This window comes from Haliotis cracherodii, unplaced genomic scaffold (assembly GCF_022045235.1).
Source record: "Haliotis cracherodii isolate W230 unplaced genomic scaffold, xgHalCrac1.p SCAF_2, whole genome shotgun sequence".
NCBI classification, from domain to species: Eukaryota; Metazoa; Mollusca; class Gastropoda; order Lepetellida; family Haliotidae; genus Haliotis; species Haliotis cracherodii.
In genome coordinates, this window is record NW_027266275.1 from 37,362,198 (window position 1) to 37,379,655 (window position 17,458).

The window sequence follows — 17,458 nt, forward strand, 5'->3', positions numbered from 1 at the left end:
ATGGCGCTCGGCATTAAGGGGCTAAACAAGGACTAGTCGGCTACACTGTGTCTGAGTGGGTTATTCACGTTAAACTGCGGCATGGTATTTCAGTGGGCTAGCACTATAAATCGGCATCGGTCCGGACTATTACAAGCAGCCGCACCCACACACGTGTATGCGCATCGCTATATAAGTGCACTAATCTTGGACGCGACGTTAAACCCAATTTCACCTCACCTCCTGCCTGATATTGCTGGGATATTGCTAAAAGCTGCATAAAACCATCCTCGCTCACTCTCAAATCAAGCGTCCCACTCATATTCCGTTTTCGCCTCCTTTAAGAGACATGTTCCTTAGTGTAATTATTTTATTAAAATCTTTAAAGTTTTTAAAGTTTGAATATAAATCACTCCGATTTACCACTGACACCAACTTGTTCATATCCAATGTTTAGATATAAGCGAAAGCCCGTATAATCAGCCCGATAATACCCAGATCAACACATGCCTCGAATAACGAATGATTAAGAAGGATTAATGTCCTTTGTATATCCGTCGTCGTTCATGACAGCTGGTGTTATAAGATGCAACTAACGGGATCGGGTTTTCAGGCTTGCTGGCTTGGTTGATGCATGTCATCATATCCCAATTGCGAAGATCGATGCTCATTGTGTCAATCACGGGATTGTCTGGTCCAGACTCGATTATTTACAGACCGCCGTCATACAACTGGAATATTACTGAGTGCGGCGTTAAACAAAACTAATAAACATGACAGTTTCGACGTGAGTAAGGGTGTTACAGTTTACAAGAACGACTTTAGCCACAGCAGATCGTGATGTTTCTTGTGTTGCTACGTGCAAGCAGTCCATGTGTTATTTCTAATATCCTCTGCACCTACAATCTGGAGTCTGACATTAAACAAGCAAAGCGTTATCACGAATGAATATACCTCCTTGGTACATGTTAGTAAACGCCATTATGTAGTTACAGTAAGTTACAGAAACCCTTTGGCATTAATCAATCAGCCATAAGTGTATCCGAGGTCAGGTCAGAGGTCAGCTCGTGCCATTTCCCGACGATATACGGCATATGTCGAAACGTCCTCGTTTGACATAGACCATAGGTATGGTGTAACGGAGAAAGGATCGCTTTACTTTGATGTGCACACGGCGGTTGGAGATGGGATATTGTAAGGTGGATATTATCTTTGGATACGTGGGTTGGTCTTGGCGATTTGTTGGCAGTAGCTATGTAATAAAGTGAAGCTGATAATGGGAGATGGGAAGTTGACTTCCGCCGGGTTATTACCAGCAGGGCGTGTTGATGTCCGGCTGCGAGTCTGCTCTTTGTCAGTGAAGAGTTCATCTATGGGGGAATGGGAGTGAAAGCAAATTCCAGATACAATAAGGCGTAGGGTACTTTAAAGAATGTGAACCATACAGGATATACCCATTGAAGACTAACATCTAGTCTCTGAAATGAGCATATTTTACAGAAAAAAACAGTTGTTAAATTATAGTTATAAAATATAATAAAAAGGAGCCAAGAGACTTTCTTCATTTTCAGATACTGATACCTGATACTGCAGTAATCTAGACTTGCCAAACATTATAAACGTGCATGGGCTATACTGGATATATTTGTTTCGGGGTCTGTATAACAGACTATACCCATTGATATGTGAATTCCTATTCTATGATGTAGTAAATAACACAAATAAGCCAGATAACCGTTTAAGTTGACATTAATAAAGACTCATTCTATGCCACCTCAAATACCACCTGTACCTTAATTTTTTAAATCTTTAAATCTCGAATGAAATCAATACCTCTTTTCCAAAAGCGAAATATTTGCAAATTTAAATGATAAAATAACTATGAAACAGAAGGATCTTGTATAAATGTTTATGGAAAAGACATTGTAAGTTGGACAACTTTTTACTAATCCATTTGACATTTTAATGTCAATAAAATATGTGTAAAAAAAACAAAACAACAACTTATAAACCATAGTGTGGAGTGGGTGAATGGGGGGATTTCGTTTTACGCTTTTTTCGGCAGAATTCCAGTAATATAACGTGTGAGGACACACATTGTACCCAAGTGGTGAAACGAGACCGGACCTCTAGTGTTACACTCTGAGTGGGCGTTGCGACCATTAGGCTGCGCTACCTCTCCTAAACACGTCTGGAGACATGGAGGTTTGAAGACGTGCAATCCTACATACTTGGGTGAGAGTTTGTGTGAGAGTAATCCCGCAGACAGCACATGTGTTCTCATCATTAATATAGCGTTTGTTCTTTCTCCTGGGCTCTGCCATATGTTCGCACACTTTGGAGAAGTCACAACTATTATAGTGCACGGCTATAGCGAATAAATCTTTGTTCACCTGGAATGTCACAGCCTGACATGTTGATGTTTAAATATTAGTGTAATAAAAAAATGACATCGTATCTGTAAACTTTAACTAAAAACTCCTATGTTGAACTGATTACAGAAAAACACTCCAGTTATGAGACATATCTGAGGTGTTAAGGAGGTATCTCGTTTACGCATTCTTGACCTTTGGTGACTTAAGAGTTATCTACCGTTTGTTGAAGGAAAGCTGATAAGGGTTCAAGGCCATCTGTGCGTCGTCGACTAACTGGCTGATGGTTTGCTTTTGCTATGCTTGTGATCTTGGAAGGATAAGATGGAAAATTGATGCCTAACGTGCATCGTTCAGATTGGATTGCGATAAAGTATTATTTATTTACCTCCATTGGGTAAATACATTTACTTAAAGCTAAGGTGTGGCAATGAGGTGTTTGATGTTGACTGTTCCATTTATAAACTGCCAAGGCTTAAACGAATCAGCTTTTAAGCACATACCTTCTGGTCTGGATTAGTGTTCCATTGCCACTAAAAGTCCCACTGGTGTGTGGTTGTGTTTTGTTTTTTTTTGTTTAACGCCGCACTCAGCTAACGGTATGTCAGGTGCGTCACGGTATGTCAGGTGCGTCACGGTATGTCAGGTGTGTCACGGTGTGTCAGTTGTGTCACGGTGTGTCAGGTGAGTCACGGTGTGTCACACACAAGCATCGATCCAAGCCATCGGGATAAGATGTGACTGATGACTCGAGTCACGGACTAGTCTGTCGACTCTAGTGACAATTTACTCTAACATGGAGTGAGTGAGTTTGGTTTAACGCCGCGTTTTACAATATCCCAGTTATATCACGGCGTGTCAGCTTAATGTCGGGGGAAATCCCTAAGTCTTAGACCTTTACCACCTTGGTGAAACCCACGAGCACGGGTATGGTGCTGACAAAACTAGAAACATAATCGGGGCGAATCGAAATTCGAACCCACGATCAAAGGTTTCTTGCGTGTCCAAGGGACAGCAATTATATAGGGCGAATCGCGGCGACACAGACGACTGAGCCACCCTGAATCACTGGGCCACCTGACTGGGCCACCCTGAATCACTGGGCCATCTGACTGGGCCACCCTGAATCACTGGGCCACCTGACTGGGCCACCCTGAATCACTGGGCCACCTGACTGGGCCACCCTGAATCACTGGGCCACCCGACTGGGCCACACAGAATCCCAACGCGGTACCAAACCAGACCATACCGAATATGGAGACATCTTATCTGCTTTCCTGTTGGTAAAAGATGTTACAGTGACTCATTACTTTCATAAAAATGCAAGAGCTGATGAAAGCGAAATAAATGGTGGTTGGTACTTACACTTGTGTATTCAGTTAGAGTTGAACCAATTGCAATAACGTCTTAATACGTCAGTATAGTTTTACGCCGCAATCATCAACATTCAAAAAATGCCGCAGCGGCCTAAATTAATCGAATCTACGTCAGGCAAACCATAGGTTGATAGCATGAGCAACAACTGACACGATGGCACACCAATAGCCAGGTCATACATTACCTAATTACCTGATGTTAACTTTAAGTTGGCGATTACCACATGCATTGAGTGCTTGGAATCTAATCAGTCCCGGAGTCCTCCCGAGATTCTGACATTACTCAGCACGCCATCTGAGTGATTGGTATGCGTCTTTGTCGTATTTTTCTTTACAAATTCTCGGCTCTTGGTACGCGGCACTCAATCTTGTCTAAAAGTGGCATACACACAGTCGGGGTGTCAGTTACGTTCACTTCAGTGGCACGTCACTTCTTTGCCAAACGGGTTGTTTTGCAACAGTTGTTTAAAGTACATTGGACCAGGTATAACTCAGCCATAGTTATCTAATAAGGTTTGATAAAAATAATGATTGTTTAATTCGGGTGATGTATCTACTTCCGATCGTTTAAGCTTCAGAATGGAACAGTAGTAGACATTGGTAGATTCCTGTAGTAAGAGACTTAAACATATCGTTAACAGTGATTTAAAATATCCTGTAGATTTTCAGCTTAACGTCCCTACTCTGAGGTGTACGCCTTATTTTATTTTATTTATATGGTTTATGTGCAGTTTAAGCTCACCATCGTTGTGATATTTTTAAATAAACATTATTTCCAAGAAAGGACATTATGGCCGCATTGGTCTGTGTAACTAACACCTATACTACACAATGCGGTCATAACCTAACAAGACGAAGGGTATGGGTTGTCCAGTTGTCTGTGGCACGCTAGCCGCTGTGCGTCTCTAAGGAGTTATCCAGGTGTTACTATGGGTTCGAATCTCGATTCGACCGGGTTATGTTTCTGGGTTTGTGGGCACCAAGCCCGTGGTCGCGGGTACACAAATGTAAATGTCTAAAACCTTCATCCCTTCGGGCTTTCCTCCACACTAAACAGACACATCGTGACATAACTGAAATACTTTTCAAGCCACGTAATACCAAACTCACTCATTCAAACCAGGGGCGGTCGGGTAGCCTAGTGGTTAAAGCGTTCGCTCGTCACGCCGAAGACCCGGGTTCGGGTACAATGTGTGAAGCCCATTTCTGGTGTCCCCCGCCGAGATATTGCTGGAATATTGCTAAAAGCGGCGTAAAACCAAACTCACTCACTCACTCATTCAAATCAGGCGAGGAGAGATGGTTCACAGAGAGGCATATGGGGAAGTGAAGCAAATGACATTGTTGTTGTTATTTGATTAAAAAATAAAGATCCATCACATCTTTTCTGATATTTTTTGCTTACCCAATAATCACTCACTCAGTCATTCATTCATTCCAGGAAGTCCATTCTCCTGCATCGTTGACAGCATTGGAGGCGGCTTTGTGACAGCGTTCGGCGTGGGACTCGTCGGTGGAAACTGTGCCACGAATGAGGAATTCACAGTCGTTGCAGCGAAAGGCACAGCAAGTACGTATTATACGTCGAATACGTCTTCCCAACACAGATTCCGACACACCAATGTAAAAGACATACTCGACGTGCGTTACATATGTAACATATGTACATTAATAGGTTCATTAATAGGTTCATTGATAGGTACATTAATAGGTTCATTAATAGGTACATTAATAGGTTCGTTAATAGGTACATTAATAGGTACAAGAGAAATGCTGCCTGACATCAATAGTGTAATTTACATCACCTTCCTCAAACTGTGCAACAATAGATCACTTCGCGGCCATGCTTCAAAGGGAGCTAACCATATTCTCCGGGAAACCAAACCATTTCTGTGGATACGTTATTATTTCAAGTGACTGATATGCATATCAAGCGGGCAAGCCATTTAGCAAACCACATTTATAGGCAGGGTATTTATGACTCATGGAATAGACAACATACGCACGGCCTACAGATTGTTGCGTTTAGCTATCTTTTTTACATCCTGTTTACTTAAAGTTAGTCATCGAGCTTCATTCCAAGCGCTGCTTTATTCTTAATGAGGTTTCCTTTCCCTGCTGCTTTTGGCTCATGGGTAGTTTCTACGCATAACAATGGTTCCCTGTGCAGAAAGGGAATTTCATTGTGACGTATATAGGTCACGTGTTACTTTAGGGCTTCCAGTCTTTGTGTATTGGTCGATGGCTTCCTTTACCTGCTGAGGCAGAATAGAGGGGTGGGTTATCGAACATCCATATATTCTACAAGAATATGGAGAAGTGGCTATACTGGATATATGTTACATATTTTAACGTACCCCTACTAACGAGAGGCTTCACTAACTCAGAAGTCCTTTACGGTAACCGCCGAACGCACCTTTCACGAACGACTTTGTCTGGTGTAGCATAACTACAAAATATAATAATAGTATACAAATTAGGGAGCTACCATTTCATTTTCGGTTGGAGATGGGGTGGGGGAGGGATTTGGTTTGTTTAGGAACTCAAATATTGTTTTTTACATTAACAGGTTCTCAATTTGCATTAAAAAATTAAAGTAATGAACTGCATGCTTTTTATACGTTTGTACAGTCTGCAAGAAATAAACACATTACAATGTGGAAAATGTCCTAAACTTTGTCGCATTAGATCGGATCTAAACATGTTAAGGATATTTTGCTCAGCAGGTAAACGTGCTTGTGGCCTAAATGTGGGACAGAGCCGTGCCATTATTATGTTAATATTGTACCAAGTACGTTGTTATTCCTGGTGGTATATGTGTCATGCAATTGCCTGTGGATCTTATTTGCACATTAATTTACTTAGTATAAACATCGTATCCATATTTGACTTAATGTCCAATGATGTGCACTTTATTTAAACATGTTTAATTGTATACGTGTTCAGATTATTTGGATAATACACACTAATATGCATTTTTCGTAAAATATCTAAATATTACATGTCTAGATATTACGTGGATGTTGTATTGACATGTAGGTGGTGTTTAGGCTGTGAGACGATAGCTCATTTCATGTGTTTAGACCCTAAACTTGTTTAGATAGAACTCACCAAATGTGTTTTTCGTTTAGCGTTTAAACATGCATTCCTAAACATGTCTTGTGTGTATTTACATTTTAAACACATGAAAATCAAATGGTTGCTTTTGGTTTGTTTTGCGAGATAAGTTCAATCATGAAGCTGAACTGCTGACGTGTGCTGAAAGGGAATTCAGTTGTGACGTATTTTGACCACGTGTTACTTTGTGTCTTCCAGTTTCTTGCAATGACTTGATGTTTCTCTTGACTAAATTTGGACGAAATCCTTTAACTGAGCACCTTTATCTACGTAATAGCGAGACACCCTTTAACAAGGCAATAGTTTCGCGATAACTCCATTTTAACTAGCTTTTAATAAGTGAATACTTCACGAACACTCGGAACTATTTACCTTTAACTACGCTATTAACGAGGCCTCTAGGGCTTTACGAACTCCTTTGACTGAGAATTAACGAGAGTTGCTTTAGGATTAAATGATGCTCCTGTAACTCCCGAGACAGCTCTAACTACGAGTTAACTAACAAGCGTTGCTCATACAGCACGTTCTTACGAAACATGTATGAGAGCTGCCCTAACTTTAAGAGATGCTCTTGTAAATACATTATACAGAAATATCTTTACTAAGAGTTTCAGGGATATTTTAACTATGTTAATGAGAGGTACCGTAACAGTAAGAGATGCTCCTGTAACTACACTATACTGCCAGATCTTTAACTAAGAGTTTTAGATATATTTTAACTATGTTAATGAGAGGTACCGTAACAGTAAGAGTAAGAGATGCTCCTGGAACTACACTATACTGGCAGATCTGTAACTAAGAGTTTCAGAGATATTTTAACTATGTTAATGAGAGCCGTCGAACAAGTAAGAGACGCTCCTGTAACTACAATATACACTGAGATTTGTATCTAAGACTTATAGAGATGTTTTAACCGTGTTAGAGACAATAACTAAGGATTAACGAGAGCTGCTTTAACAACAAGTGATGGTATAGTAACTACGCGATACCGAAGTCCCAAAACAAGGAAATAAAAGAATGCTGGCTGTGCAGTAGAAGACATATCTATGTTTACATTCTCAACAGCGCCTGTAAGCAAGTTCAGATATCCTGCGGTAAATCTCTCTAAATAACAATGTTTTCTTCTTACAGAGGACATTGACATCAAGATCGATGGCCCCAGCAAAGTCGACATGAAACGTAAAGACAACCCTGACGGCTCGACCAACGTGAGTTACATGCCCATGACACCCGGTGCCTACGCCATCGCCATCAAATACAAGGGAAAGCACGTCAAGGGATCCCCCTTCAACTCTAAAGTCTCAGGTAAACGCATTTCCAGATACAACAAAAACGCTCACGCCCACTCACGCGTGGAGTGAGCTGAAGGCTTATGGTCTCAACTCCAAATTAAGATTTCACTGGCAAGAAATCCCTTCTTTGCAAAACTGCAAATAGGTCATCTTCCTACAGCATCGTTGAAGTATGCATTTGTGGCGGTTTTCTCATAAATAAAGATTTTTCTATCCTTGCCTGCGACAATGTTTTTGGCTGACTGAGCTGGATGTTTAGATACAGCTTCCTTGTGACCGAGCCACCGGTGAGGCAGGATACTCTTGCCTATTCGCGAACACCTGGTATCATCACCATTTCATAGTAATTCACAAACATATGCTCATGACAAGTTCGGAATCAACAATGGACTCAGCATTACGCAGAGATATCTTAGGATTATGGAAATGTTTATTTGTCGCTTGTATTTTGTAACGTCAGATCTGAATAATGCCAGTGTAAGAAGCTTACCAAACAAGGAGTGTCACTTTCCATGAACTAAGCACTACAGTTTGGTTATGTGACGAATAAATGTAATTTGATTCAAACATCAACAACACATCATGAACTCGTTTATATAGTTCAGTGCAGGAAGAAGTATGGAGGGTTGATGGGTAGCCTAGTGGGTAAAGCGTTCGCTAGTCACGCTGAAGAGCCGGGTTCGATTCCCATTATGGACACAGTGAGTGAGTGAGTGAGTTGGGTTTTACGCCGATTTTAACATTATTCCAGTTATATCACGGCGTGTCAGCTTAATGTGGGAGGAAAGCCCCAAGTGATGCAGGTCTCAGACGTTTACCACTTCGGTGAAACCCACGAGCACGGGTATGGTGCTGACAAACCTAGAAACATAATCGGGGCGAACCGCATTATGGACACAAAACGTTAAGGTCATTGTTGGTATCCGCAACCACGATATGCATCATACCAAAGGCTGCGTACACGTTAAAGTCAACTCACCCATACTGAGAGAATGTTGTCACCAAGCGATAGTCATTTTCAGAAAAGTCAATACAGATCAGCAAAATTTATAACGAGGACCCTCATGCGCCCCTTGCACTCCATGCTCGTTGCCCCTTGACGACGTAAAACCTCCCTCGTGCTGTCGGTTACTGGTTTGGTTCATTCAGACTCAATTATTAGACAGGAACATTGATTACTGCGGCCTAAAGCAGCATAAAAGACCCCAGGTCTTGGGCTCGACAAGCAAACGCTTTAACCACTAGGCTACTCGCGTCATTCTTATCTACACGCACGTACACAATATACAGTATGTTTATACCTTTGAAGCCATCTGTTATAGTTTAGAGGTATTTTCATGACCAAGTGCCTTGTTCGACTGAAGTAGGTAAATGGCTGTGAGGCCGTTAATGACCCGAAAAACATGGCTATTATTTTACATATTTTCCACATGCTACACACGTCTGCATATATTATTACAATTTATGTTTTTGATGTTGATGTTATGGTGTTCTTTAATGCGCAAGAATTATTAAAAGAAAATGAATTTAAAATATATTGATATATATTAAATAAATTAACGATTTTTCTTGCTTTATAAAAGAAAATCCATAATTCTGATTGGTTTAGCTCCAATAAGGGCCTGTAGGGTAGACCCGGCTCGATTCCCTAATTAGGTGCAATGTGTGAACCCATTTCTGGTGATCATCCGCCGTGATTGGAATATTGCTAAAAGCGGCGAATACACGATACTCTGCAGATAGTTCAATAAAATACGTATACCCACACCTGTAGCTTTTTTAAGAACTTGGACATGAATGATATTTTGAAATACTTCGAAAAAAGTGCAGTCGGCACTAAAAAGGGAAAGCCTTTCTATTTGTATATCTCGAAGGTGTGTATATCTCGAATACGACCCTCGGTCTAATGCCCCTGTGTATATTTATATAGATCCATCTAAACACTCCTCTCAATACTGCCATCAATTGGAATATGTGTAAAATATATGCAAGTTGTACTGACAAGGTATTGTCTCCCTTTTGTACAGGTGAAGGCCGCAAAAGGTCACAGTTGTCGCTTGGCAACAGCAGCGTCTACTCCCTCAAGGTCATCGAGCCCGACATCGTCAATCTCACCGGTACCATCAAGTCTCCCTCAGGCAACGTCGAACCCTGCATCCTTAAGAGGCTCGGCGATGGAGAACTGGGTAGGTAGCATCTGTGTTAACCCTATCTGTCGTGGATGACAGGGTTCATGGAGTTATAAAGAGGTTAGCTATACGTACACCACTTACACACTTAGTCTGGAATCTAGCTTGCATAAGCGGACACAAAGACTATTCCCAAAGGAGAAAGCACTTATGTTACATATCAAGCATCCTTGACCCGTTTACCAATAACTTATTTTGTGGCAGAAACATATTACATATTTGTCAAAAAAAGTAACAACCTCGCACTAAACCTTTTATCGCGTGCACGCGTGGGATATCGTCTTAAGTGATTTGGTTGGCTAGATGAAAAGTCCCTGTAAATGCAACGTGGTGCTGTTCAGGGCGTGAATCGTGTACTTTTCCTCCTGACTGCTTCCATCAGAGCCAGAAGGGTCGGGTTTTCGTTATGTAATCAGGGCGTTAATCTGGTGCGAGTGGTCTTACGCTGAGGTTCATGATGAATGAAGAATCTTCTCCCGCGATTTTGGGAATGTGTTGTTGTCAGGATGGTAATCGAAGGGAAACATTCTTACCATTCATGCTACAATAAAGCCTCTGATTCAAACCTAGCGTTGCGTTTAGCAATACCCCTCTCGTCTAATTAGCGTCACAACTGACATGACGTGTCCCAACACTGTCTTACAGCATGCTCAGGGTAACGCTTATTTGGATGGAGATATTTACAGAATCCTTTACATATACCACGATTATTTTCAACGTAATGTATTCAAACCTGGTGTTGGTTGTTAGGAAATACTATCTCCTTAATAATAATAATAATAATAATAATAATAATAATAATAATAATAACGAAGAATATAATAATGCGCAAAATTACAACCTCAAAGTCTTATAAAGAACGCCAAGACCTTGTTGCTATTCTTATTCATGTATTTGTCAAATTCTAAAATACACATTAAATGTTATATGCACTAAATGCGCTATTGTGATCTCGGTCAATGGATCAGTGTCATTCTCAGCTCCTTGGGGAGTATACAACGCAGGCTGCCTATGAGGGGCTAGAAGGTTATCATTTATCCCACCGGATTCCCATTCTATGCTGGGTGAACACAGACAAATTTCGAACAAGGCCACTTGCCAAGGGCGACACCACGTGCTTCAGTGTCCAGTGCTTCCCTGACTTGTGACCCGAACACTGAACACAGGGCCACCACAGTATATTTGAATCCAAGAACACCCTGCTTACGGGGCCATGTTACAATAGCATCCCGTGCAAGCTGACTCGTGCACCCAATTAGGTAGACATAAATAGCTCCAAGATTAGTCCTCCTAAGAACAAGCTTTGTAAATAATCGTTTCTATTTCCTCATGGTAATTGGTATGGTTTAGTATCGCGTACCCAGCATGTAAAGCTCCAGATTAACTCTAATGATATACCAATACTCATTTAATAACACACCTCAAAAGTGGTTATGGAATACAGTTAATTGACTCGGCTCAGGTAAGAATGAAGCGGTTCCTGTGTTATGGGTCTATCATTAAATAGAAAAGCCGCACTTACATAGTTCCTGGGAGTAATTTCAGTTATTGCCCTGCTTCTTGTATCAGTTCAGCACATTTGTTCTAGAAGTATTACGACTGAGAAGCAACTTGAAATATTGCTGAACTAAACCATTTAACAACGTGGAAGATATTTCATTCTCAGATTATATTAAAAAGGGCACACGAGGATATTAGTGTCTTCTTATATGACGTGCAAATCGCCTACTTGACATATTATATTTTCGTAGACAGGTCCTTCCCATCATCCTGTTTATATTCTCACGTGGTATTGATAGAAACAGTAAACGTCAAAGTTCTCTACTAAAAAATGCAGATGAATGAAATTCTGTATTAAACAAAGATTTGAAACCTCGCTAAAATGTCAGTTTTCTAAATTCAAATACTATGTTATACCGTTTTTGAATTCTTGTCCCTGGACAAACAGTCTCAAACGTTGATAGATAAATGTACATATATAGTCCCCCGTAGGAGGATAGGGTAAAGTGTGCAGGAGGAGGCTTAAGAAAAACAAATACTAGTAATCTCTCTCCCCCACCCCCCCAAAAAAATAAAAAATAAATAAATTAATAAATAAAATAAAAATGAAATAAATAAATGATAATAATAATAATAATGATAATAAAATAATAATAATAATAATAATAATAATAAAATAATGTAAATGTATACACCTTTAATTGCCTGACTGTGGCCAAAAACAGTAACCAACAAGATATGGTTATTCGATGGTGATATATTTGATACGGGTCTCATAGTTGTGTTTTTTTCAACGCAGTAACGTTTCAATAACGTTTGTTATGTTTTGGTGAAATCAAATGTTCAAGTGTATACTTAGTTTTGCCCAGGTGTTTGTAATGAAAGATCAAATGAAAAATTAAACCCCTGCCCCAACCCCTTTCATATAAGTTATTTACTTTTTTAATAATTTGAGAATATACCATTTCCATTATCTTCAAACTGATAAGGTTTTTATCCCACTTGCACGTGTGCGCACTTCTGTCTGTGTGGACTGATTGAAGTTGCAGCAGCTCTGCTGTAGTGCCTCGATCGCTTTGTGCAAGTTGGCCCTGAAGTATGTTCTGTAGATCAGTGTCTATTACTGCACGGTGTGCTCGAGGTTATCAGAATGGGAATATAACAAGGAAAGGTGAAATGGCACTGACTGGAACCTCTTACCGCCATCCATGCCACTCAGGGGATGCCACTCTGGTTACATGCTACTTGTTACCTACAGCAGACGGAGTGCTTATCATCTGATATCTTTTCTACTGACAAGTTCTAATATGGAAACATGATTGACGTATGGAATTCAACTTCTTTTCAAAGCGAAAAGGGGCAGGTGCTAGTACAATGTACTTTATGAAGCAATTGTTCACTTGAAATCCATAAGGCAATCCTGTCGTCACTAATAGCTTCTTTACGTCACTGTAGCATATGCTGCCAAATATTATCGTTTGCACGTGCTCCTTTAGAAACAAACATACGGTCCTCTATGTGTTGTTGGCCATCATGCGTGTTATATTGGTGTTGACTCATTCATGCCCTCACTTAAAGAGCACCATAGACTACATCCTCGAACGTCTATCACACTCCGACATTGACATTAGCATAGCTGCTGATACTGACCGTGTTTAGTTGTCAACCCTATGCAATTCATAACCCTGACTCGTGTGTAGTGCACATGCACATTCAGACATTTTATGGTTGAAAAATAATTGGTTCACGATAATCACGAATATCGATATTCCACCTCAGATTTGACAAAACAATAAAAAAAAGATTTCAAAGCAAAATGTTTAATGGGCTCTAACTATTTGTTTGACGACCTCTTTCAAAGCAAAATGTGTACATCAGAAGGTTAAATACCTCGATACCTTATTGAGCGCCCAAACACTGAATTTACTCCTGGCCTTGTGAATATACCTATACTGAAAATACGGCAAGAAGAAGATTCTGTTCCCGTTAACGGTTCCCTTTCTCCGTTGTGCCTATCCTCCATTGCGGCAGCACGTCGTTCGGAACTAATGCCAGTTTTTTTTAAAGAACACGTTAATTTCCTCTGACAGATGCGCTGTAGATATACCATAATCCCTCCTCAGAATGTAATTAAAACCTTACACCTACAACAACGGTTCCACCTAACTGCCACAGCACAGGGCGTCGTCTATTAAACCTTAAATTAAACCCATGTAGCTGATGTTGACTTTCACTGGCAGGCGTTGGGGAGACGTCCTTGGAGATAACTAAAACAGAGAAGGTGAGCATCATATCTCGCGTGTAATTATCCTCCACCGTGAAACTCTCGCGAGACCTTTCTGAACTCACGTGTATCCTCGAGAACATTCACCGAGAATCCAGCACATCCGCACCGCTACTTGAAGTGGTGCGTTTCTTTGGCTTTTTGTCTGTGACTTTTGAGATGGTTCGGACCATTTTTTTTGTTAGTCCTAGAGCCCTCTCATTTTTCAAGAAGACTTTGTAAATATTTTCTTTTCAACATAGGGCGTATGTATGTATTAAGACAGGCACTTGTTGCTGTCTTTCCCTCCCACGTGTTGTTGGTGGAGCGATAAAACCGGCACTCCGTAGTAAGTGGAATACCATTTATGACTTGATGGATACAAGACAGGTGTCACTATTTGTGAACCATTAGTTAAAGACCAGGACGCACACCACTTGTATGTTGTCTATCATACCACTGAGGTTCAAGAACACACTAAAAGGGGTTACTGAATAATGACGGTCTGTGAGAAGGGTTTACGTATTCGTCACAGAAATTTGTCATTTGTTCCCCAGTACACTTTACTGTCGAATCGATATGCTGGCCTGTCCTCAGTGCCTTGGCGCGGGTCGTTGCTTGGTTCGTTGCGCAAGCTTTCAGTCACTAGTTTCCAGGTCAAGACACGATTACATACCATCTTCCTGGGGCTGTAGAAGTCGAATTTCCATATGTGCCGAACTAGGTTGGAATTTTTTAGTTATATGTTTGCCGGACAAACGAGTCTTTATAACTAAACTGCCATGCAAAAGGAGGTAAACACTTGATCGCAGGATTTAACCAGAAATTTGCAGACGTTATCATAGAGTTACCGGCTGAAAACAAAAGCCGGAACACTGCAAACTTAAGGTCCAAAACACAACTATAATACCCGTCTCAAACACATCACCATCGATTAACCAGTTCTTGTTTGTGTCATTTATAGCCACCATCAAACATGGGTGTATCTTAACGTTGTTAAAAGAGCCTTAAAATTGCCACATATTTAAAAGAGCAAGTCTGGTAACATAAATAGAGTTGAAAAGCATATGCTAAGTACATACAAGTCTCGCTGTTTCAGCTTCATGCAGCCAAATATGGACGTATACTTTTTTTGCCCAGTAGTTTATGCCATAATTTTCCCTTGCGATGCGACCTTACATATGTTTCCAAACAAATAATGTATGGACAATCCATATTTTGGCTGCGCGGTAAATTATTGATTTTTGTTTAATTGTTGTTCACACATTACTTGTCTGGTTCCAGGTGTGGCTTCCTTCAACCCCCGGGAAAAGGGTGCATACACCGTGTACGTGTGTAGCAACGAGAAAAACATCAAGGGATCCCCCTTCACTATTAATGTGGGGGACAAAGAACTGGCTCATGCCGCAAAGGTCAAGGTCTCCGGTGCAACAAGTGAAGCCACTGCTAATAACGGAAACGAAATCATCGTTGACACAACGGACTCCGGTGTGTATGATGTATAATGTTGATATTGCCGTCAAGGGAATGAATACATGAATGAGCGAGTGGGTTCAGTGCCGCTGACATGTATTGCCGTTATGTCAGGGTGTCAGTTGGAAAACTAGGGACTAGTTTTTACCACACACACACACGCACAATCACACACGCATACAAACACAAGCGTTAGTTGGACATGCTGAATATTACGTATTGTGAAAAAGCCTTTCACAGTTAATGACAAAATGATTCCTTGTTTTTTAAGCAGTGACCAGACAATATTAAACAATGGTAAATGGTTGATGCCTTACTGACAATCTATTCCTTCTAGGATACGGCGGGCTGAGCATCAACCTCGAGGGCCCTCACCGCTCCGATGTCAGCCTGATAGAGAAGAGGACCGACAGACAATACGTCATCCACTACAGCCCTCACGAACCCGGCATCTACATCCTCAACATCAGGTTCGCCGACGATCACGTAACAGGTACGGCTAACAGAGACGGGTCCGGGAAAAAGCATGGGTGTTCAAACTACCTAAGTTATGAGTGATAAAACAAAAATCAGCATGATTGAGGGACAGACGCAGTTTGGTAAGTAAGGTGTCTGAAATGACTACGTGTGCGCTGAAGCACGTAGGCAATACTCTTGAGCGTATAGTCAGTATGCTGTGGCATATAGGCAGTACGCTGAAGCACGTACACAGAACTCGGTGGCATATAGACAGTGCACTGAAGCACGTAGGCAATACTCTGGGGCATACAGGCAGTACGCTGAAGCACGTACACAAAACTGTGGCGTATAGACAGTGCACTGAAGCACGTAGGCAATACTCTGTGGCATATAGGCAGTACGCTGAAGCACGTACACAGAACTCGGTGACATATAGACAGTGTACTGAAGCACGTAGGCAATACTCTGTGGCATATAGACAGTACGCTGAAGCACGTACACAAAACTGTGGCATATAGACAGTGCACTGAAGCACGTAGGCAATACTCTGGGGCATACAGGCAGTACGCTGAAGCACGTACACAAAACTGTGGCGTATAGACAGTGCACTGAAGCACGTAGGCAATACTCTGTGGCACATAGACAGTACACTGAAGCACGTAGACAATACTGTGAGGCATATTGGCAGTATACTGTGGCATGTAGACAAAAACTGTGAGGCAGTACGCTGAAGCACGTAGGCAATACTCTATGGCATATAGACAGTATACTTTTGCATGTAGACAATACTCTGAGGCAGATAGTCAGTATATGCTAAGGCATATAGGCGGTACGCTAAAGAACATTAGCATGTAGAGAGTTCGTGTGAAGGACAAGTTCATATTCCACCCTGATTTGTCAAACATCGCATGGTAATGATGCGACAACACATAAATCATGCTGTTATCAGCAACGTAACGATGGCAGTTAGAGAATAACACACACAGAATGTATGCATGCATAAAACGTTCATTTCTATCTTCCCATTTCATTTTCGTGATATAGGTAGCCCCTTTCTTCTTAATGTCGGCGGCAACCCTTCCGGTCGTGTGCGCGAGACGATCACCAAGCAAATGGATGCAGCCTCTGCCAGCGAGCCCGGCAACATGAGCACATTTATTCTCCAGATTCCAGGTGAGTCCCTCTGCTATAGCAGTCAGTTAATATGATGTATTGATAACCCTATCAAAGCGCAGTGCATCCATTAAGAGGGGACCTTAGGGGCCCAGTGGTACAAGAACAGAGTTACTTCCCTTGGTTATCACGTCATCAAGCTCCCCTCAGCGATAGCCCGCTCGCGGAACACTATATACAATCGCTGCCACCGTCAAAGCTCCCCGCTGTGATAGGTGGCCACAACCATGCTTGGAGTTGAACTCGCAACCGACTGACCGTTATG

General features: G+C 41.3%; 1 protein-coding gene across 3 annotated transcripts in view; it reads left to right on the forward strand.

Moving 5' to 3' along the window:
- The window catches only part of LOC139468059 (filamin-A-like), a 48,174-nt gene that overhangs the window by 16,255 nt on the left and 14,461 nt on the right, over positions 1-17,458 (forward strand). For all 3 annotated transcript variants that reach the window (XM_071249759.1, XM_071249760.1, XM_071249761.1), the window contains exons 3-8: positions 5,169-5,297; positions 7,976-8,149; positions 10,164-10,322; positions 15,373-15,576; positions 15,899-16,054; positions 17,065-17,193. In XM_071249759.1, the coding sequence (XP_071105860.1) occupies positions 5,169-5,297; positions 7,976-8,149; positions 10,164-10,322; positions 15,373-15,576; positions 15,899-16,054; positions 17,065-17,193 (951 nt within the window). The remainder of the gene's footprint in view (positions 1-5,168; positions 5,298-7,975; positions 8,150-10,163; positions 10,323-15,372; positions 15,577-15,898; positions 16,055-17,064; positions 17,194-17,458) is intronic.